This window comes from Prionailurus viverrinus, chromosome D3 (assembly GCF_022837055.1).
Source record: "Prionailurus viverrinus isolate Anna chromosome D3, UM_Priviv_1.0, whole genome shotgun sequence".
Classification (NCBI taxonomy): Eukaryota; Metazoa; Chordata; class Mammalia; order Carnivora; family Felidae; genus Prionailurus; species Prionailurus viverrinus.
Genome location: NC_062572.1, coordinates 9,443,236 through 9,466,472, shown reverse-complemented (window position 1 = coordinate 9,466,472; position 23,237 = coordinate 9,443,236). Strand labels below are relative to the sequence as shown.

The 23,237-nt window shown below is 51.8% G+C and overlaps 2 protein-coding genes across 16 annotated transcripts in view; one reads left to right on the top strand and one right to left on the bottom strand.

The window, feature by feature from the left end:
- ATXN2 (ataxin 2) overlaps window positions 1-15,612 on the top strand; it is a 127,774-nt gene extending 112,162 nt beyond the window's left edge. For 4 of the 13 annotated variants that reach the window (XM_047828040.1, XM_047828037.1, XM_047828036.1 and 1 more), the window contains 3 exons: window positions 1,593-1,738; window positions 2,421-2,648; window positions 5,019-6,471. In XM_047828040.1, coding sequence (XP_047683996.1) covers window positions 1,593-1,738; window positions 2,421-2,648; window positions 5,019-5,354 — 710 coding nt within the window. In that variant the 3' untranslated portion in view covers window positions 5,355-6,471. Of the gene's footprint in view, window positions 1-1,592; window positions 1,739-2,420; window positions 2,649-5,018; window positions 6,472-6,801; window positions 6,940-7,697; window positions 9,401-12,909; window positions 14,975-15,459 lie in introns of those variants that run through there. The other 9 variants (XM_047828035.1, XM_047828034.1, XM_047828039.1 and 6 more) reach the window with 7 other exon arrangements.
- SH2B3 (SH2B adaptor protein 3) overlaps window positions 7,242-23,237 on the bottom strand; it is a 38,557-nt gene continuing 22,561 nt past the window's right edge. The window contains exons 3-8 of one of the 3 annotated variants that reach the window (XM_047828043.1): window positions 11,767-11,868; window positions 11,572-11,663; window positions 11,387-11,484; window positions 11,069-11,283; window positions 10,804-10,975; window positions 7,242-10,649 (exon numbers count right to left, since the gene is read on the bottom strand). In XM_047828043.1, the coding sequence (XP_047683999.1) occupies window positions 10,354-10,649; window positions 10,804-10,975; window positions 11,069-11,283; window positions 11,387-11,484; window positions 11,572-11,663; window positions 11,767-11,868 (975 nt within the window). In that variant the 3' untranslated portion in view covers window positions 7,242-10,353. Of the gene's footprint in view, window positions 10,976-11,068; window positions 11,284-11,386; window positions 11,485-11,571; window positions 11,664-11,766; window positions 11,869-23,237 lie in introns of all 3 variants that reach the window. The other 2 variants (XM_047828044.1, XM_047828045.1) reach the window with 2 other exon arrangements.

The following is a 23,237-nucleotide window of genomic DNA, read 5'->3' as shown; positions in this document are numbered from 1 at the left end:
AAACACACTCACACACACACACACACACACACACACACACACACACACAACGAATTAGGCCGGCATGTCAGTGGCCTTTGGCCCTACAGTGTCAAGCATTGCAGAATTGCTTCATGTGCCTAAACCTAGCATAACGTTTCCACGGGACATGCCCGGTGCCACCTCTGCTAGTGACTCTTGGCGGTCATGCCTCTTAGACTGCCAGAGTTAGAGTGCTTGATCTCAAATCAGTGCTTGTTTGTCCCTGTCCCCTGTATGTCTGTGTGTATGAGGTACATGAGGAGCTATTTGGGAATTGTTTCTGTGAATGGGCTTAGCTTCTCAGGGATTTTAGGATGACTTTGAGAAGAAGTCTGGAAGTCCCCTGTTGCTGGGGATGTATCTTGAGAACACTTCGCAGCTCATCGCCATTCATGGTTAGATTTATATCAGTGTGTTGTCAGTAGTCACTGGAAGCAATGAATTAATCTTACTGTGATTTTGGTTCTCACATTGCTGTTTTAGGAATACGTGCACAAATGAATTTATGCCTAATCTCCCTGTTTTGTATCAAGGTATGGTCCTTGCTGAGATTCATAAAGGATTGGCTTTGGGTTATCTTTAATGAACACATTTTTTTTTTTTTCAACGTTTATTTATTTTGGGGACAGAGAGAGACAGAGCATGAACGGGGGAGGGGCAGAGAGAGAGGGAGACAGAATCGGAAACAGGCTCCAGGCTCCGAGCCATCAGCCCAGAGCCCGACGTGGGGCTCGAACTCATGGACCGCGAGATCGTGACCTGGCTGAAGTCGGACACTCAACCGACTGAGCCACCCAGGCGCCCCTATAATGAACACATTTTTACTTAAAGTGGCCTGTCCTATTTTCTTTGAAGTTACTCTAGCTAGTAAGAATCTTTCTAAAGACTGGGATGCTTTGAAGGGAGTTCATTTTTCCACATAGTTTAGGTAATTCCATTTACTAGATTTTTTAAAGCAAAAGTGAGAGATCCTTGAGCAAGGAGGGCCCAGGGAATAAACTGAGTGATTTCTGTGATCAGCTGGGAGACACTGTGGTCATTTGGCCCTGAAAATAGAGCCCTGACCTTGCCGCATACCTTATCCAGCCCTTTCTCCCAGCCCCAATACAGTCAGTGCCTAGGGACACTGTGCCCACTCCAGGGCAGTAGCATGGTGAGGTTAGCCAGATGATGGCCTTGAGGTAAAGAGAGAGTGTGTGTGTGTGTGTGTGTGTGTGTGTGTGTGTGTGTGTGTGTGTGTGTGTAAAAGAGAGAGAGAGAGAATGATTTCTGCCTATGCTTTTAAGTTGCTTTTTCAGGAGAACCTAGTGACTGTTTTAAGAGTAAATTTACACTAATTAGATTTTCATAAAATGTATACAGCTGTGTTATATAAATGGTAGTCTGATTGTTAAGTAATAACTTCACACTTATTTTTTCAAGAAAATGGATGATTTAAATGGAGTAAAATAGTTTGGTAAAGAGCGTAAGTTAGACACTGAGTATCATGAAAGCTCAGCTGATGAGGCTTAGGGGAGCAGTGGAGACTGTCCTAGATGTCGACCGTACACACCCTTTTTCTTCCACTTCAGTTTCCACTGGCTCCCTTGCTCAGCAGTATGCGCACCCTAATGCTACCCTGCACCCACATACTCCACATCCTCAGCCTTCAGCTACTCCCACCGGACAGCAGCAAAGCCAACATGGTGGAAGTCATCCTGCACCCAGTCCGGTTCAGGTAAGGAGAGACTCCGAGGTCTTGTAGAATTGTGTCCTCATTTTGTTTACTGAGCGTTCTGTGCAGTGCGGGGCAGAATGCTCGGTACCACGTGATCAAAACACCACACAGCTCTGCCTCTTGGAGCCAGCCTACAGCTCTGCAGGCTGTGCTCCTGGGATTTGCTTTTTGTTGTTGTTACTGTTAAGTCCTGTTAAGATACATACTGAGAATAAGGTGATTGGGTAGGTTCTGGAAATATTGATTGAAAAATCTAATTTAACATCACATAAGGAATATGCTCGGGGCTTTTTTTTTTTTTTTTTTTTTTAACTTCATTACTGATGATTATACAATGAGTTTTTTTCCTGTTAGCTTCTGCAGTGGTGTTTGTTAAGGGAGCAGTCAAGGATCTCTTTGATATCTTTCAGTTCCCTGGGGCAGTGGTATTGTTTTACCTCTGCTTGGCTGAGGGCTATAAGGGCTTGCGCCCAGAAAGGAGTGTCTCTGAACCGGAGGTGCCCCCCACCCCACCCCAGCATGCTCCTACTACCCTGCACATTCTCTGGTCCTTTCCACTGCCCCTCATCTTGGATGGACCCAGTGGAGCCTGCTTTCATATGCAGAGTTCAGCTTTGTGTGTGACCTTAACTGCTTTTCATTCAAGAAGTGGTTTTCTCAGTTCTTTCTTGTGGCTTTGCAGCACCATCAGCACCAGGCCGCCCAGGCGCTCCATCTGGCCAGTCCACAGCAGCAGTCAGCCATTTACCACGCGGGGCTCGCACCAACCCCACCTTCCATGACCCCTGCCTCCAATACGCAGTCGCCACAGAATAGTTTCCCAACAGCACAACAGACCGTCTTTACGATTCATCCTTCTCATGTTCAGCCGGCATACACCAATCCTCCCCACATGGCCCATGTACCTCAGGTAAACCAGCTTTAGCCAACTTTCTCTGAAGACCAAGTAGAATATGAAGGTTATCAGATAAGCAGCAAGGAGCCAGATGCTCTGCAACCTAGGAAACCCTGTGTGTGATGCCATTTGCCTGTCTCCCTTTTCCTGCTCAAATACATGTGATCTGGCCCTAAGTGAATGTTCGTGTGGTTTTGTAATGGGATCAGTGAAGTTGCTGATTGGTCAGTCCTTTAATGTTTCCCATCTTAGACCTTAAAAATATCTCTGACTTTGGAATGCAACCCAGTCCTTCTTGTGTCTGCTTTGCTATGTTTATATAGCTTCACTGCTATGTATGTACACATTATATATATGATACATATATGATATATATATATATATATATATATATATATTCTTCCTCTTCTTTTCTCCTTCCCTCCCTCTCTCTCCCTGTCTCTCTCTCTCTCTCTCTCTCTCTCTCTCTCTCTTACACACACACACACACACACACACACACACACACACACACACACACACGAGAAGTCTGGCAGGGAGGGTGGGCCTTCACAAATTCTCAACTCTCCAAGGTGACAACCCTGGGCCTGTCAGCTTGAATGTTAGTCACACGAGTTTCGGAGAAATCTCTCCATTTGTTTTCCTTGCCTGTCAGTACACCCACTTTGACCATATGTTGTACTTCTTGAAAAGGCTTGGCCTTGTTACATTGGTGCAGTGTAACTAGAAGTTGGAAGCACTCAGGTGTCCCACTTTTCTTAAAGAGCAGCCTGGGAGCCACTTTGGAGCTCACCTCCAGTGTAAGCCTCTAATGGTTGAAGGGTATGGTTTGCCATCTCAATGGTTGCTGGCTGTATCAGCTGCTGAGAAAAGTCCAGTGCAATCAAGGGCCAAGTTGGATTATCTTAATAAGGAGCTTCACTGAAGTTGGGCTCTAATGCTGTCCTTGAGGCCCTCCCTGGAGCTGTTCAGAGTGAATTGGCTGTATTTGATGTCTTTTTTTTGCCGCTTTCATAACAGAACTCTCTTGGGGAGGTCTAAGCTAGACTGCCTCACTGAACTCCATTTCATGTTGGATAGTGCACCACTGAGGCTCTGGTGTGCTGGGGGCTGAAGATGTGACTCAGTTGGAGCTCAATCTCAGAATGCGACCTTGTAACTAGAGTTCGACAGCTCTGGGAAGTTTGGGCGTCCTCTGCACAAGTGAGGGTTCTGTAGTATGGCGCACTGCAGTGGATGATTTGCTTTTGATAGTGGGGAGGGGAGCCAGTTTGGTCAGGTGTGGGCCAGCATGGTTTGGCTGAATTAGGAGCTTCATGAGAGCTGGGGTCCTGTAGATGGCTAGCAGAGGCTGGTGGCTAAGTAGGTATGTGAATTTACATGTAAGTTGGGGTTCCTAAAACCTCACTTTTGTGTTTTTTGTGCTGAAAGAGAAAAAGGTTAACCCCTTTGGGGAAGTTCAGATCTGCCATGGGCCCATTTGAATACGTAAGAGTAAAAAGAGCATTTCATTCAAGGCTTATTGTGGTCTAGAACAGTGCACAGTATGGGAGGCAGGAAAGGAGGGCTCTTCCTGGCCCTGCCAAGTCCCCCCCCCCCCCCCCACTCCCCTCACCCCGAGCTGGGATCCAGTGATTTGGGCTGGCTGAAACCTTTCCAACTTGACAGTGAAACCAGGTTGCACTCGTTATCATGTAACTTAGTTTCGGGACACAGGTCTGGCCCAGATAATTTCACTTTACTCCTCCCCGTTTCACTGGCGCCATTTACTGCAGCCTCCTCCTCCTGCTCGGTCAGCACGTCTCTTACAGTAAGGGGCCTGAGCAACTCGTCTTTCGCTGCCCTGACTCATTCTTCACGGAGATGTACTGGTGTGCCGGCAGGAAGCAGAGGGGAGGGACAGACAAGGAGAGGGCTAAGTAATCCATGGATTACTCTTATTATCTGCTTTCCTATTTAAAAGGGAGGTTGTCTTTAAACTACTTCAGGTCCCACTTGGAAGCCAGATTCTGAAGCATCATTGCATCTCACCTCCTATTAAGTTGAGAAAGCTGCCCTTGGATCAGATGTCTGAGCTTTGTGATGACCTTGCCCCACATACATAGAATCCAGCAATCAGAAATGTTGAAGGCCAGGATGTTGCAGCCCTTATTTTTACTCAGGCTCAGTAGGCGCCTGCTCCCTCAGCCTCCCTGGACCCGCTGAAGGGTGAAGCATGTCAGTAGGTCACTTGATGATCCACTAGGGCATGTGCTCAGAGAAAAGGGCCCTGAGGGCCCCCCTGTCGGCCTTTCCTGCCCCACCAGCCCAATGAAAGGAACACAGTTGACATGTTGTTTAAGCTGGAGATGTTGCCTGTATGCGTAAAAGAGCTCTCTGTTTCAGGCTCATGTACAGTCAGGAATGGTTCCTTCTCATCCAACTGCCCATGCGCCAATGATGCTAATGACGACACAGCCACCCGGCGGTCCCCAGGCCGCCCTCGCTCAAAGTGCACTACAGCCCATTCCAGTCTCGACAACAGCGCATTTCCCCTATATGACGCACCCTTCAGGTGAGGCGTGTGTGTGCAGGGGCCGCCGGGCACCCCAAAGCATTCTGCTCGCACAGGTCGAATGGCAGGCAGGGCCAGCGCTTCAAGCCCCGCATTTGAGAACTAGCAAGACCCGCCAGAGCGTGCACAGGAGGGACTGTGACGATCAGTTCAGTGTCAGGGCCTGAGGCTTCCAGGAGCTGAGTCTGTGTGTGTTCTGATGGTATACAGGGTTTGGCTTGATGAGAAGCAGCAGCAGCATTCTGTGTGGCTGACGCATGCTTAGGACTCAGTTGGCCTTCCTTGTTAAAGAGGCTGGACAGGGCAGCGTTTTCCTTCCTTAGTCTCCCCCTCCCCAGTCTGACGGGGGTGGTTACCACCATGGCAGAGTTTGATTGTAGCTCTGGAGAATACTACTGATGAGAAAGTGTGCTGTGTGTGGATTGGTTTTGAGTGTAGCATTAGCTCCAGCCTATGCCCTGACAGGGAGAGAATGCCCCGTGATTGTGCTCTAATACTTGATGGCTGCCATGGCAATATTTCACAGTCTAACCTGTTACTTTGAAAGCAATACTGGTGCTTGGCTGGTATTTGGGGAGGGGGTATGTTAAGGCCTTTTTTTCCTACCCCGTGAGCAACAAGTCTTCTGGGAGTTTTATCTGAAGTGGTTTTCCATCTGACTGGTTTGTTTCTACCCACCCACCTGCCCCTTCCCCTTTTGGTGCAGATGGGAGGGGGAAGAGTGGATTAAATTTTGAGTCTTGTTCAGGTAGCACGAGGATAGTTTACAGTCGTGTGCTGCAGAGACACTAGGCTAATGTGTGGTGTTGCCAGTTTCCTGTTTAAATATTCACTTTTCTTTTTTACAGTACAAGCCCACCACCAACAGCAGTTGTAAGGCTGCCCTGGAGGAACCGAAAGGCCAAATTCCCTCCTCCCTTCTACTGCTTCTACCAACTGGAAGCACAGAAAACTAGAATTTCATTTATTTTGTTTTTAAAAAATATATGTTGATTTCTTGTAACATCCAATAGGAATGCTAACAGTTCACTTGCAGTGGAAGATATTTGGACCGAGTAGAGGCATTTAGGAACTTGTGGGCTGTTCCATAATTCCATATGCTGTTTCAGAGTCCCGCGAGTACCCCAGCTCTGCTTGCTGAAACTGGAAGTTATTTATTTTTTAATGACCCTCGAAAGTCATGAACACATCAGCTAGCAAAAGAAGTAACAAGAGTTGATTCTTGCTGCTATTACTGCAAAAAAAAAAAAAAAAAAAAAAATCAAGACTTGGAACGCCCTTTTACTAAACTTGACAAAGGTTCAGTAAATTCTTACCGTCAAAATGACGGGTTATTATTTATAAATCAAGTTTGATGAAGTGATCACTGTCTACAGTGGTTCAACTTTTAAGTTAAGGGAAAAAACTTTTACTTTGTAGATAATATAAAATAAAAACTTAAAAAAAATTAAAAAATAAAAAAAGTTTTAAAAACTGATACCAAGTTAGTGTGTGTTTGTACAAGCTTAAGATGTTTCTGTTATAGGATACTTCATATCAAGGCAGGAGGGCTGAGTGTACTTTCTTAAATCCTGGAAGGTTAGTTGTCAAATGACTTTTCTTCTTCACCTTTAGTTCTGGTTCAAGGTATCTCTAGAAAAAGACAAGACTGAGACATTCTCTTTGGTGGATAAAGGTCCGCTCCAGAAGGAGGAAGGCTGGCCAGAGCTGGGCAGCACTGAGATCCCACATCCTCAGCCTGACGCTGGTTCTGTAAGCTTCCTTTTTAATATCTCCTGAACCCAAATGAGTGTCGTTAGTCACGAGTCTTCCTGATTCACCCATCTTTTACCAGTAGAGGGCAGGAGACACTGCTTAAAAAGAAACCGATAAATCCCGAGAGCTGAAAAGCAGTGATGCACAAAGTACCTTATTGCTGTAGATTCGCAAGCATTTGCTAATGTTCCAAATTTGTGGGAGGAGGACAAAGGGAAAAGCAAGTAGTTGAGCAGAGCAAGGATCTTGCAGAGACCACAGTCCTGTTATAATAGAGCTTTAAATATTGTGGCAACAAATCAAGATTCTGAAAACTTGTTTTAATTCCTGCGTAGCAGTTTGTACATTATAGCAAAATCTGCATGATTCAAGAATAAGTTACTTGTACAGTACATAAACAATACATAAAAATTTGCCAAATACTTTCTGCTTATGATGATACAGAATGGATCCATTTACTCTGTCATTACAATGTGCTGCTTATTCCAAGCAAACGCTGGATGTCAGATGTGTCCTTGTTAAGAGGCAGTGGATACTATACTATCAAGTTCCTCTAGCCTGTGGGAGATGTTGGAGCTCACATGACATGTGCGATAAGAGATGTAGCCCTGAATTAAAAGCATGAAGGAATCCCCGGCAACACTTAGGGAAGAGTTCAAGGCCTTGATTTTAGGTTAAAGAAACTGTTATGTAAAAATAGTGTTCTCTGGCCTAAGATTTTAATGATTGCTATTCCTTTTTCCTACACGGTCCAGAAATGATCAAAGGCAGAAGATTTATACCAGATAAAGCCATATGGATTGCTGGTCTAAAATTCAAGGCAGGTTAGTTGACTTAATTCTTTGGTGCTGGTGACTATTAGTTTGTAAAAGTTGATTCAAGACGGAAGAATGGAGTGATGGTGCTGGGAGCAGTCAGGCTGTCCTTGTTGTTTGTAATTGGAGATAACTGGAGGGTCACGATGCTTACCGTCCTTTTGGCACTCAGAGCCTGGGCTCCCGGTAGGGGCTGTTGGTTCCTTGCTGCCAGCAGCGGTCACACTGGGGCCAGGAGGAGGAGGAGGGTGGTGGGATATGCTGTGACCACGCTGGGCTGGCGGGGACATTGCCTCATTGGCTGTGAAGGCATCAAGCCCAGGGAGCCTTTCCCTCGAGCTGAACCTGCTCTAGCAGAAAGTAAAGGCATTGGCCCAGTGTCACTTCTTCCCAGGCCATGAGGGGGCTTTTTTTTCAGGAGGTATTTGAGCTGTCCTGGCAACTCAGACGTGTTTAAAAAGGAAACGTTTTCCTTGAACACTTTACACCGAAGCAGTCTGGAGGTGGGTGACTCCCAATTATCCGTCACGGAGTCTGATCTTGTCCTTTGTAGCCAGTGGGTCAGAGCTGCTGGTTGGCTGTGCCTGGCTTGCCTCCTGGCATTAACCTGAGAATTGTATGGTGAGAAGCTAAGGAGTGAGTGCCCCTACCTTAAAGAGCTCACATCCCAGATGTTTACACTTCTGGCTACAGGGAGGGGAAAAACTTGGGTTGTTGGCTACTTGGCCCCTTTCCTGTGCAGACAAGGGGAAAATCTGTACCAGTGACTTGTCAGCATTGACTTTCTAGAATGAGCTTTCTCTTTTAAAAGAGAAATAGGAACAGTGCTTTACTTTTCTGGATCACACCTCACTTAGCATTCATTACTTAGCGAAACATGCCTTGTGTAGAAAAGGAAAGAAAAGTGTCCTTAGAAAAAGACCACTGATTGGGATCAGGAATGGATCTGCTTTGCAATCTGTGAAAACACTCAGGAGCATTCGTTTTTAAAGTGGTGAAGAGGGGACTGCTTCCTCCCCCCCCCCCCCCAATTTTTTTTTTTTTTAACAGAAGTCTGACCTCTGGGAGCACAGAGAATGGCTAGAGGGAGCAAACCAAACCCTCACCCCAGATAAGGCAGGCAGTAGTTAGTCGTAGGCCAGGGTTTAAATTTAGTTTCTGAGTGATGTGTCTATAAATGTTAAGTTGTGCTAAACTCTCAGTTTCCTAGAAGCCAGCCTGGTGACTGTGTCAAATGTCTCTGCTGGCACCCAGAGCAGCTGGCTCCACTCTGTCACTGCCCCCTTGTTTCTGAGCCTCCGCCTGAAAGTTCTGGGAGGAGCCAGCCCCCCTGTGAATTCTATCCCTGGTGAAAGGCAAGTATAGATGGAGATTTAACTGCAGGACCCCACCCCCCAGCTGTTGGAGATGTGCGCCCAAGTGTGTACGCACACACATTCCTCCTCAAATGAAGCAGCGAGCAGCTGGAACGGAACACTGAGTGTGGGCTGTTAAAGGAATTTCTCACTAGTTGTGGCACCAGATTTCCTAGTTCCCATTTTGACTCAAGAACAAGCCCAAAGATGCTTGGGGGGGGGGGGGGGGCGTCCGAGCCAGCCCTGGTGGTGAAGGATTTTTTAGAAGAAAGGGGCCAGGAGCCCTTCCTCCCTTTTTGCTTGCTCCTCCCTCGCCCCTTATCACCCCTTGGGTAAACTGGTTTAACCATAAAGCTACTGTAAACCAGAATCCAGTTTTTTTGTTCGTTAAGGCACCAGGGTAGAATTCCTCCTTGCCACCCTGTTTCAGTAGTTGCCTGAATTTCCCTGAAAGGGTGACGTACTTCACTTCTCCACATTTAGGAAGGACAGTGGCTACTCAGCAGCAGGTGACTGTCCTGAGGATGCAAAAGACACAGAAGCCAGGCATGCTGGCTCAGACTGGGAACAAGTCAAGTAGGGTTTGCATAGCTGTCTCAGACTGCAAAATCGCATGAGTATTAAAGAGTGCAACAAAATAAGCAATGGTTTAGTTTTGAAACCTGAATCCTTTGAAAAGTTAATCTGAGGTAAAGTGTTTAAAATCATTTTAACCTTGAGCTTTGTCCCGAAGCTGAGTCGGAGCAGGATCGATGCGTTCACCTACGGCACAGGGAGTGGCAGGCCTCCACGTGGACCGAGGCCACGATGGGTGAACCGTAGGCGTATCCAGGGCTTGTTAGTGTTTTGGGCTTCCTGACGACCCTCCCACCCCCCCCTCCCCCCCGAAAGTCTGTCATCAGCTGTGACAGTGTCAGTGAAAAAGAGAACCAAGGTTCGGCCTGCCAGATCTGGCCCTCACCCCACCACCTCCTATAAGAGGGATGGGGACCGGTCCTAGGGACCCAGGGTGGGAGCTCGCGGCCTCTGCGAACAAGAACTACATCTGTAAACTAAAACTTATAGGAGGCCTTTCAACAGGCCTAATAGAAGGGTCACATCCAAACTGGAATGCGCAGTTAACAGTGTCCCTTAAATCTCTCTCTGGAAGGAAGGAAAGAAGGTTACATTCACAAGTTCACATCTCCGCTTGCTTGTGCTCCTCAGGAGCACGTGTGAGGCCTAGGGTTCCTCACCGCCCGTCAGAGAGGCGTGTACTGGTTGTCTATGGCCCGGAGATGGCTCCGGGAGGAGGAGTCCATTTCGTAGTCTGAGTCCCGGGCTCGACTGGTGGGTTCAGGCTCCAGGTGCCGCAGGCTGTTGGCCAGTTCCTCAGGTGAAGGCACCAGGTGGAATATCTGCTCTGGGGGAGAGGATCGGCCTGGGAGACCCTCCGGGCCCAGCCCCCGTGGACAGCCAGAAGAACTGAGATGGGGAAGGCCCAGCTCCGAATCCCAGTGAGCGAGGGAGAAAGGGAACAGGACAGTGCTGGAGGAACCTGGGGGACAAGTGACCAAGAGAGAGACCGGTGCTGTCAGTCTTAACGTGACAGAGGGGCTAAATGTCGAAAGAACACAAAACCATCGCTGTGGCTCTGGGTTTGCAGCGAGCGTTTACCCTCTGCCGCCCACCCCCTTTATCAAGGGTCACACCTGGTGGCTGGGAGACGACTACCACGTAGCTGGACAGGCGGACGTCACAGGCAGCACCGCACTCAAGCGGGATGGGCGAGCGCTGGAAGTGGTGGAGCATGTCCACGACAGAGGGGAAGTGGAGGTGCTGCACTCGGCACTGGCCCCGCTCGGTCAGCGACAGGCGCAGGTGCTACAGGGGGCGAGTACAGTAGGCTCAGGCACTGGCCGCTGCAGGCCTTCAACCTGGGGGCAGGGGGACCAGCCCGCCTGCCGTGCCCCATACCTTGGCTATGCCTTGGAAGTTGAACGTGAGCACATACTCTCCGCGCCGTGTCTCACTCTGCCGCACCAGGAACACTCCATGAGCATCCGGACCCTGCAGCTGAACCAGCTGAGCTGCCTTCACTCGGGAGATGGGGCCATGGAACCAGGGGTAGCAGGACAGGAAGTGATCTGTTTTCTGACAGGTTGGGTCCAGCAACCCCCCAGGAGAAGCACCTGGTAGACAAGATGGGGGATGATGGCCCCCTGTGGGTGCCTGATGTCCTGGGCTAAAGCTGGTTCTGACTTACATGGAGGACAGAGGCCTAGACCCACTCACCTTGGTTCAGGGAATCTGTGCTCCCCCGCGGAGAGTTGGACGTGCCAGGCTCTAGGGCTGAGGGAATATGGGTCTCTGGGTCTGTGCTCTCCAGCCTGCTGAAGAGGCTGAGGTTAGGATCTGGGTAGATCGGGGGAGTAGGAAAGGCTGTGCCAGGAGTAGAGCCCTATGTTCTGGGGCCTCACCCTTGGCCTGTGCACTCCCGGAGCTCAGCCATCCAGGAATTCAGCTGCTGCTCGTCCTCCACCTCGAAGATGATGTCGGTCCGGTCCTTCACCTGGTAGGGAGGAAAGCAGCGAGTGTGTGGGTGCCTCAGGTGTGTGTATGTATGACACCCCCCCCCCCCCCCCCCGCCCCGGGTGTGGAAAGCTGTCACTCACCTTCAGGACAAAGGTGTAGAGGTTGTCTGGCATCTCGAGGCGTGTGCATCGCCGGACCTCCTGGATATTGGAGCAGGTTGCCTGTAGCTTGGGCTTTGAACTCTAGGTAGGAGACCAAGGCGGACACTTGAGGTTTGTCCCTCACGGCCCTTCACCCACCCAGGCCTCTGTGTGTTTCTGTGGTCTTCCCGGGGGCTTAGCTTGCCAAGTGAGCACTCATGATGCCAGGCCTGGGGAAAGGCCTAGCATCCTGGTTTGCAGAAGCCTGCCGAGGGCCCTTCTCCCATAGCCTCTTAAACACTGACTTCACCCCCTAAACACTGCGACCTACAGAAACCAAAGTGTGATGAGGGCCAATGCCCTCTTGACCTGAGCCTGTGGACACTCCAGCTGTGACATGTGTTTGCCTGCTGACATCTGTCTCCCCTTCCACTGGTGGAACAAAGAGCACCGAATCCAGCCAGGTCACATCAAAACAGACCTGGAGAGTGGACACGAGGACATCCGATCCAAGTCACATTTCCCTGTGTGGTGCTGACTGCCAGGGGCTTGGGTGATCATCCTGCCTTTAGCTTCTCCCCTCTGCCCCGCGTCAATTCCCCATTAGTGCAGGCTTCTGACCAAACATCAGCCATAGGAAACCCATGATGTCACCACATCTTAAGAAACACAATTTCTTGGAGGTGAAGTCATTTGCCTGAAAGAGGGTAGATCGGTTTTAATCTCTGTCCACAGCATACAGCCTAGAACCTCAAACTCCCACCTCTGCCTGCCTTCAAATCTGAGGATAAGGAGGGGTGGGTTTGGCTACAGGGTGTGGGGGCCGGGGGAGGGGTAGCAGAGTAGCTTAGCCACAGGCTCTTGGGGCCTCTGCCAACATGCCTAAAGAGGCAAAGCCTAATCTGGCCCCAGTTACAACCAGCTGGAAACTGACACAAAACCTTGGGCCCAGGAGGCTCCCATGACCTCCAGCATACACAGGGATTCAGAGTGCATGGGAGGTGGTCCCCTACTGCTTTGCCACCAAGAGCACCTTTTCTGACTCAACCTGGCAGGAGCTGACCTTGGCAGATGCCTGTTTCCAGGGAGCCAGCATCTCCTCCTCTCCCCTTTGTGATCAGACTGATGAGATTGTTTTTCCAGGGTCACGAGATGATCAATGGCTGCTCCCAGCACAGGCCAAAAGCAGATGAGAACGAAGGAAGAAGGCAGAGATGATGGGGGAATTGGTGGGAAAACCCAACTGGGCCCCTGCCTCCAGTACCTCTTCTCTTCCCCTGGGGCCAGGAGACATCCAGGTGACCAGGCTGAGCAAGCCAGCATGGGGCAGAGGCAGAGAGATGGAAACGAGGCAGGCCCAAAGGCTAGTTTTTGGTGCTGTGGCTTTGAGGGGAATCCGACCTCCGCATCTCAGGCAGAAGTTACCTTTTCAGAAAGCAGGGCAAGAGCCCATACCCACAGCCGTGCGTGTGACTGCTTCAGACATGCAGGCACCAGGAGTCTCCGATAGAAGAATGGTATCTTTAGGGCCAGGCCACCTGCCTTCAGCCCCTCCCCACCCACTGGAGCGCTGGTGAACAAGGAGGCAAGGAGCAGCCTGGCAGGAGAGGATTGGCCAGACTGGGGCTCTTTCCCAATCCAGGCCCACCCCCAGCAGTCTGGGGGGAGTGACAACGCTAGGAGCCAAGCCCCTGACGCTTACCCGTGGTGGACTGCATCGTCAGACTGATGTTATGGAGGAGGGAGCCAGCTCAGTCGATCCCAGCCCTAAGCGACCAGTGCCAGCCAGGATGTTTTTATCTTTCAAGTTTTCCCCCACACCCCAATTTCTCAGCCTGGGATGGGAGCCCATGACATGTGGGGAACACAGGAGTCTTGTGCAGTACCTACATGGCCCCTGGGCGTGCCAGAGTGCCCAGGACTGGCAGCTTTCACAGCCAGTCTCTTAGAGCCTCTATTTCCCTTGTGTAAAATGGGTAAGGTACAAGGCTGTTTCCTTCCTTCTCCTTTTGCAGTTGGCTCTGCTTGGCCCCCAAGCCTCCCTACTGGCTCTGGGCCCTCAGGATCACTGGGAGGAAGTAGGCCAGGCCAAGAGGGGAACAGGCCTAGTCTCCCTTTCGGTTCTGCTCTGGGCCTTGGCCCCAGGGTGAATGCTGAGATTAACCAGCAAAGCCACTGGTTTCACTCTGAATGTGGGGCCTTCATGCCAGCACTCTCCCAGCAGCTGAGGAACTGCTGACCTGGCAGGCAGTGGTAAAGCGAGGATTCCCCCTCCTCACCCACAGCCAGCCCTGGCTGCACAGATGCTGGCTCCCATCTGCCCACTGGCTACGATGACACGGGTTCTTCCTGACTCTTCTCCGGCAGCCTGTGGGAGAGCTGCCCCAGCCAGCCCAGTTGTCACGCTTGGAGCCACAGAGCGAGGGGCAGAGCCAGGATCTGAACCCCAGCGCTGATGTACCAAATTGTGCTGTCTGGAGGTGGGGAGAGGCCAGAGGCTCTGCCCAGGCTGGAGGCGAGTGAGAGAGCATGGGGCAGAATAAACCCGGCCTGTGGCCACAGCCCTAGCTGGATGGCCCCAGAGCAGGACTTGGGAGCACTAGTCATATGTAGAAGGACCAGTGGCTGCCTTTCTGGTTGAGCAGTGTGATGAGACAGAACCGGATGGAGCGCTGAGCCCAAACTCTGGGGCTGTGTTAGCAGCTACCCGAGCGTTAGTTTGATTGAAATGGCTGCACCGCTCCAGATACTGTGGTACAAGCAGTCGCATGTCAACACAACATAGCCCCACCCCCACAACTGGGGAGGAAGTTCCAGCTCCCAGGATCCACAAAGCTGGCAGCTTTCCAATGGCCACTGTGACTCCAGGGGAATAACCTATTTCTTTCTTTGCCTTGGCTGCTAGGAAGCTCAAAGGCAAAGCTACAGATCAGCTCTGACATTGTCCCCACCATAAGGCTGGCATTTCTACAGCTGATTGTATCTAGGCTTTATACTTGTCTTATCCTTCTAGGTGTTACTGTTCAGTCCTATCCAGTCCTGTCCTTGCCTCCTCTTGTATAACCCTGGACAGGCAGCTGTTGTTTGGTGTTTATTTTTGAGAGAGCACGAGCCAGGGAGGGGCAGAGAGTGAGGGAGACACTGAGCTGTCAGCACAGAGCCTGACGTGGGGCTCAAACTCACGAACGGTGAGATCGTGACCTGGGCTGCAGCTGGACACTTAACCGACTGAGCCACCAGGCGCCCCAGTTTTGTCATCTGTAAAGCAGAGATACTTAGACTTAAGTTTTTATTTTCAGGCATGCAAGTGGGGGAGGCGGAGAGAGAATCTCAAGCAGGCTCCATGCTGTCAGAGCAGAGTCTGACACGGAGCTCAGTCTCATGAACCGTGAGATCATGAAGAGCCAAAATCAAGAGTAGGACGCTTCACAGACTGAGCCACTCAGGCACCCCCGTAAAGCAGAGATACTTAATAGTAGCTCTCTTCTCGCACAGTTGGTAGGTGTGGCGACTGGGGGAGCTATTGGAAGCGAAAAAAATGGCCTGATAAAGAGCTGTTCGATTTCTAGACTGGGGTCTGAGGTCGCCCAAGGTAGATAAAGCCTGTAGTGTTACAGTGTTACAGGACTACACCTTCCCCTCCAAGGGGCCCAGGACCTGGAGATAACACCTGGCATTCTTTCAACCTTACAGAACCTCTTTGTAACCTGCTCCTTACCATCCTGCAATGAAATTGATATGTAACCTGACCTACCTGTGTAAGTGCCCTGATGAAGATAAAGGAAAAAGAGAATGTAATTTGTATTAAAATAAAATGTATTTCAGTGTGATTATGCAGATAATACAGTGAGCTGCTCCAGTACCTCTGAGTTTGTTTTAAAAGTTGAAGAACATAAATGAGCCAGAGGGCAGGTAAGCCCTCAGAGGACAATTGGTCTGTTCAGTGGACATTAAAACAAGGCAGAAAGTTCCAAGTGCCTCTATGAGGCTGCACCATTCTGGCACTAGGTTTGTCATCTCCTGGACTTTTAGAGGGTACGATGGACGTTTTTGCCTCAACCAATATGGGTTTACCTGTCCTCCCCGACTCCCACTGACCCAGGAGCTTCCTTGCCCCCACTGGTGGGACTTTTGGGCTCAAATCTGCCTAGACAGATTGGGAGTGACCATTGGAACCACACCTTTCCTATCTCCCTAGGCCTTGTTTTCCCTCACACTGTCACTGGAAACTGTCCCATGACCTGCTGTGCTAAGGGGCAGGGGCTACCAGCATTGCTGGGCCCTTCTAGAGTCTTCCAAGGTAACAGGCTGTACCCCACTCCGCCGTGTCCCCACAACTGCCCTGAATGAGGCCTGTCACCATTCATTCGTTCAAGACCCCAGCAGAGGGTCTGGCCCAAGCCCTCTCTGAACTCCAGGTGCCAGTACCCCCATTCTCAGCAGGAATGAACTACACAGTCCCTGACTCACACAGAATTTCTACTATAGTAAAGGAGACAGGTACCAACATGAAGGAGAGGGTAAGGACCCACACAGACCGGTGGGGGAAACAGTGAAGGGCCACAGAAACAACATGGCCTCCCCTCAGCTACAAAGAGAGCATAGCTGAGCTCCCAGGCACCAGGAGGCCTCACCACAAAGGCCCCGGGGGGGGGGGGGGGAGCACAGGGGCACCTACAGAGGCTGATGGAACTTGTGTCACACATTGAGGTAGTGACAGCAGTGCCCCAGAAGTCTCCATGCACTCTTGAGGCTGTGGGGGTCAGTTTGGGCTTGTTCTAAGGCAGAGATGTGCAAATGGCAAGATCAGAAGTTCCAGGGAGTTCACGCTGAATACCTTGATAGAAACATACCTGCTAGCTGGGCCAGCACAGCGCTTAACCTCCCCCCTCCACGGGAAGGTGTAAGGGGAGACAGCACCTAACTCACAGCCAAGTAGCAAAGAGCCTGGCATGGAGGGCCCAGTGGTGTGGGCAGTACAGGCCCTCACAATGGCCTCATCCCATCTACTGCATCCTACCTGGCCACTGGAGAAGCTTCCATCCAGTGCAAGCCTTGAGGAGAGGCATCCCACCATCTGGAATCCATCAGACGACACCAGTCCCCTGGCAGCCTCCTCTCTCTCTCCCAGTACTTAGGGCCCTCACCCCTCTCCTACAGAGGACAGAACGGGACAGGAAGATCTAGGTCCAAGCCTTGTACTTGGGCCACAGCACTGGTGCCCTCTAGGCAGCATCTCTGGCCTGGAGCTCAGCTCGAGGTGGCTAGACAAGTCCTGGCTCCACTTAGTCCCTCTGGAATCTTGGGCATGGCACTAACCACAGCTCAGTTTCCTCCTTAGTAACGTGGGGACGTTTACCTCCCAGGAAGAGGGAGGATGGGAGGTGGTCTTGGATAAGGGCTTGAAAACGTAAAGACTCAGAGCAAATTCCAGATCCTGGTCAGAGATGGCTGGGCCGCCCCCCACCCACTTCCTGCCCAGAGCCTGAGTAGGTGTTGCCTAGATGAACAAAGGATGAGACATCACTGTGGAAAAATGTTCATTTGAGTCTTATCGATAGGTATCAAAACACCAGTCTAAATACCAAAAAAAGAAAAGGCCCAGTTTTATTCCTCCCCCCCACCCAATTTTAAGTCTGGTTATAGGGGTCTCAACTGGGAAGGAGACAACTGCTAGAACACAGAGTTCCACTTCTTACAGATCTCTGAGCTACCTGACAGCCAGTGCAAAGAGGGATCTCCAAGAGAGGGCAGCCTCTTGTGCATGGAGAATCCCATGCACAGTCCACTTAAGGCTCTGAGCGGTGCCAGCACAGAGAAATCTGTCGAACCCAAGTGTTCCCCTGACTTCAGCCACCCAGTGTCCTACTCAGAAGCTAGCAACCTTCTCATCCTAGGGCTTGGGAATTAGTCTTGGCCCTGAATCTCAACTCTGCCTTGTTCTCTGTGGACAGATGGTACCTGTCCAGCCTGTCCTCACACTTGTAAGACCTAACAATGCCACTAATCTCCCATGAGAATCTGGTGATAGAATGTGTGCAGAGGTGCTTCCACTGGGTAGGGAAAGGTCCTGAGGGATGAGCACAGGCCTTAGAAAGATTCAATCTGCTCAGAAGCCAAAAGGCCCCTCCCTGAGGAAGCTTTCCTCCTTGTTACTCCCCGTGTCTGCCTGCATTTGGCTCACACAGCTATCTCCCCACTTACACACTGTGAGCTCAGGAGGGTCTCTCTCCTTTTCCATCTTTGTCTTCAGCAGGGCCCAGAATAGGTGGCTGTAGATGTTTGCTGAACACCACAGAGTGGAGAAGGTGGAAGGAAAGGCATTGGAGGCTAAGAGAATGGCAAGAGCCAACACTCCGAGGCCAGAAGGTACAGCCAAATCCGTAAGATGGCAGGGGAGTTGGCTGTGGCTAGAAATGATGCTGGCAGCCTCCCCCCCACCCTCCCCCCCCCCCCCCCGCCTTTAGTGAGCATGTATTATGTGCCAGGCCTTAGGGCCCAGGCTGTCCACCAGTGGCCTCTGGACTAATTAATAAGCCACCGCCATTGAAATTTTTTTCCCAGTTTCGCAGAAAAGAGCATCGTACTGAAGAACGGAGGTAGGAAGGTCATTGTAAAGGATAATCCTTAACATTAGGTATGGTGATACTCTCAGGAGAAGACCCTTGCCACCGAGCTCTGGGCCATCAGTCTGCATGAGGAACAGTGATGGGGGCCTTCTGTGCTCCTATGGCCACCCGTGAGGCTGGTGTCCCGTCCCCCACTTCACAAAGGCAGTGCCAAGGCTAAGAAAACCTTCCAGGGCTACTGGTCATGACACAAAGGGTGCATTACAGCCAGCTGGCCTGTGACCTCTGGAAAGAAACCTGAGGTCTGCATTTTAACAGGAGCCCGAGGTGGATCTGAAACCCACTGGCGCCTGAGAGGAGTGCTGGGTGGGAAGGCCACGCCCACCTCCCCTCTCCGTCCCTCCTTCCCAGGCACTGGGCTCTGTCCATCCCATAGAGACAGAATGGCCAATGCTGGGGGCAGAGGAGGTGCACACGGGGCGCCCCGCTAGAGGATGAGGGGCCCAAGTCCTCACCATTGCCTACGAGGCCCTGCACCACCTAGTCCTTGTGACTTTCCCAACCTTGTGTATTGTCCTGTCCTAGTGCCGCCCTGGCTGTGACCGTTCTTACGTGTACCTTACGTGTACCAAGCACACTGCACCTGCTGCTTCCTCTGAGAGACAGTCCCCCATGGGCCCACAAACCTTACTGCCACCTCAGGAAGCCCCTTCCTGACCACAGTGTTTAAATACACGGTCACAACCACATAGCCCCCTTTCTTCCCTTCCCTGCATTTGTCAACCTGTGAAACAGGCTTCGTGGGGACTTGGTTTTGTTCACGAGGCATCCCCAGCACCGAGCACAGTGAGGCAGAATGTAGGTGCTCAGTTTCTTTCCCACAAGTACTCCTCACTGGCCTTTTATTTGCCAGGGATCGCTGAGTGCTGGGAACCGGGGGACTGTGCAGGAGTGACGGGTACTTCAAGGCAGTGAGGTTGGAGGACACGCAGACAGTTGGGGACAGGAGCTGGGCCTCCCAGGGCTGCAGCTGGCAGGGGCAGAGGACTGGCCGAAAGGAAGACGCGACACCCCACCTCAGCACTGTAACCCCCCAGTTACAGATGGAGAAGTGGAGGGCCTGAGGGGCAAAACGAACTTGACCCTGACCTCAGGAGGAGCTGTGTAGAGCTGGGGCTCAGACCCTTGTCTGTCTAGCCCCAGAGCCCACCTCCATCCAGACGGTTCTTCCCAGCCCCTGTGTTCTCCCTCTGCATGTGCAACATGATGCCTGATCCAAACTGTGGCCTCGGCAGAGAAAGCCTCCCCTCCTCCAAGGAACTTTCTCTGGTCACTAAGTCGTGGTTAGTGCGATTCCTGTGCCTCTCCCTCAGCACGGGTCTTATCAGGCCTGGCCATGACTTCCTGATGAGGCAGCTGCCCCCACCATCTGACTGGGAGTTCCTCTGGGGGCGGGGACAGGGCACCAAACCTTGTTCTGAGCTGGGGCCCAGCACCGGGTCTGACCCAGAGGAGGGGCTTGGAGTGGGTTTGTCAGATGAGGGACTTGAGTAGCTGGGTGGGCACCTGGGGCCCCAGCCCTCAGATGCGGGGGCGCGGAGGCACATGTGGGGTGTGGTGAGTTATCTCACACCCCTTGTTCCCTGGCTCCTTTGGGGGCAAACTGAAGGCAATGAGCCAGTTCCAGGGGCTGAACAAATGTTGGAAGGTCACTTCCTTCCTTGGGCCCCAACCCCCCCCCACCCCAAAGGCATTCCCATGCCTGCTTCAGCCACTTCTCGGGTGAACCAGGATAAATCACTTCCCTGTGTTTTTGCTTCCTCATCTGTAAAATGGGGGTGAAAATGGAACCCACCCACCAGGGCTTCTGTAAGTGGCCCTGCTTGTGGCCTGAGTACACAGGAGTCCCCCAGACTCACCCAGTTCACTGAGCCAGACTGCCCGACTTGGTCTGCCCCCTGTGTCTTATGCCCTCTCTCAGGAGAAACAGGAAAGGGATGGGAGAAGCTTCTGGAAAAGCCACATGGATCAAGTCAGCTTCCCCCCTTACCTGGCAAGCAGGATCCCTGCCCCAGTGCCAGAAACAGAGACACCCCCCCCCCCGAGCCCCAGAAAGCCTCTGGTGACACAAGACCCTCAAATGTAAGAATCCTGTTTATAAGAACAGAGTCCCCATCACCTGCCCTCCCCTTCCCCCACTCTGAGACCCTCACAGGCCCTAAGGAGCCCCTATAGTGTGGATAATTGGCCAACGATGCTGAGATAGGAGATGGGGGCCTGTCTAAAGCCCCACCCGGAATGAGTTCCCCTTCAACCCCAATAAGGGTCCCCCCCCACATGCCACATTCACAGTGACAGTCACAGAGCCCCCTCTGAGAGAGATGGAGACAACCCCTTATACAGAATCACAATGACAGGGACACAAAGCTCCTCTTAGATGCTAGAGCAACCTCCCATGACAGAGACAAACACCCAGACATGGAGATCCCATTCAGAAGGAGGCAGCACCCCCAACACACAGAACCAGTGTGGGATCCCCCTGACACTCACTGGATCCCCTCCTGAGATGCGGGTGCCCTGGTTCACGAAGAGTGGCCAAGCACGGATGAACCAACCATCTGTGAGGATGGGGGTGAACTTCCACTGCGAGGTCGGCCCATGGGGGGACCACACCCAAGTTTAGGGGGGGCATGGCTTAAGAGGAACCACCCTTGGAAGTTCCGCATGCCCTGCACCGGCTCGTGGGTATAAGTGAACAAGTGAAACCGTCGGCACCTTGATCAGCTGATCTTGCCCCCCCCCCCCCCCGGCCCCCGTTAAGGTCACAAAAGTCACCACACCCGACACCACCTGGGACAGGGCCTTGCAGGGATGGGAATGGAGGGAGCCAGGGCCCCCCACCCTTAGCAGCTGGGCTACATGCTGACACCTCCGGGCTTTCTCCCTTCCACATCTGTACTCAAGTTGTGCCCTCCACATAGGGCACCATCCTAGCCAAAACCCTTGGCTCTCAGGGTGGCAGATTAGGATAAACAACTGTCCATACCCTGGAGCTGAGCCACTGTGAAGAGTCGGTGGACGTCACAGGATGGTTGGCAACCAGCTTCAATCAATTCAACTTATGTCCTGGGTGGCCTGGAACATTCTTGCAGACGGAAGTGGCATCTCAGTCTGGGAGCACTCAGCAGGCCCAGAGACGGTCCTGAGCAGGGTCATTGGGGCCCAGCCAGACCCCTTCCCATCCCCCCCTCTGCTGCAGACCAGCTGCCATGAGCCCACACCTTGAACAACCACATCCTGCTCCCAGAGTCCTGGCCAGGAATCCTCCCTGCCCCCATATGGGCTCAGAGCCCCAAGGCCCATGCACTCTGTCCCCATCCACACCTTGCCCCAGGCTACGCCCTGCCCTCACAGTGCTGCTTGCTCCACCTCGGTCCCCAGGGACACCCCAAGCCTTGAGTGCCGGGCTGTGGTCAAGACAGAAGGGGAAGCCATAGCTTCAAGAGGTCACATCACGTGTCCAGGTGTGCCATCAAAGTAGACACTGCCCAGCTGGGCCTTCCTGCTTCCCCGGAGGGCGTGCTCTGCAGACTGTGGGGACGAGCCCCGAAGAAAGCTGATGGGCCCACTGGAGACTGCAGGTGATCACTGCAGGTGTCATGGGGCCAGGGGTCCTGGAGCTGGCCAGCCCCCTCCCCGGGGCTTAGATGAGGTGGCCGCAGCCGCCTGCCCTGCTGTGAAGTCGGAGCAGTCGGGGGAAGCCCCTCATCCCGGTGTCACAGGCTTCAGCTGCAGCCAGAGCCCCGTGTCCGCCATGCCGGCTGGGTGGGAAAAGCCGTGGTTAAGAAGCAGCCTCTGTCGTGGGCCCGGGTGGAGGAGCACACCGGAGGAGAGGGGCGCTCGACCCCGGTCACCCAGCGAGACCCACCGTCCGCCTTCTAAGAATGATGATTCAGGAGAGGTGAAAGCGTGGGCCTCTGGGGCGCCAGGAGGGCTCCGAGCCCAGGAGCTGCCGGAAACAAGGGCGGGAGCCAGAAGCAGGCCGGGTCACAGCTGCAGCCGCCACCACGCTGGGAGCTACCCCCACCCCACCCCCACCCTTGTGAGCGTGACGGGACAGGGCCTGGTGGCATTACCCCTAGCCAGCGTTCAGCAAGTGCTTTCTATGTGATACGCCTTCACACGCAGCATCTCCCAGACACCGAAAAACAACAGGAAATCACACCAGCCACAAAGAATAAAAACCAGATGGATTAAATAATTAAAAGTGAAAAAGAAAACCAAGACAAAACTGGAAGAGAACCCAAGTATTTATCTGATTCAGGGTGGGAAGCCCCTTAAGCAGAAAAGACAAAGAACAAGGCTGTAAGGGAAAAGATCCCTGTAGACTTAAAAACCTCCAGAGATGAAGAACCTGAGGATTGAAATTCAAAAGTCAAATGGCAAACCAGGGAAATATTTGCAACATGAGACAGCTAATATCCATGTAAAAAGTTCTTGCAAATCAATAAGAAAAAGGCAGACATTGCTGTAAATGGCTTGTAAGCCACAGAAAAATGTATATGAGCAAGAAATGTAAGAGAAACAGTTCAAAATCCATAGGACACAAAGGAGACTAGTGGTTGCCAGCGGCTAGGGAGGGTGAGGACAGGAACTGAGACTGACTGCTAAATAGGTAGTTTCTTTCTAGGATGATGGAGATGTTCTGATATTAGTGGTGATGGTGTGTGCAAACCAATGGACTGCACTTTAACATAGATGTCATGTGACTTATAGCTCAATCGTTTTTAGAAAGAGGAATGGTCAGGAGCGCCTGGGTGGCTCAGTCGGTTAAGCATCTGACTTCGACTCAGGTCATGATCTCGTGGCTTGTGAGTTCGAGCCCCCCGTTGGGCTCTGTGC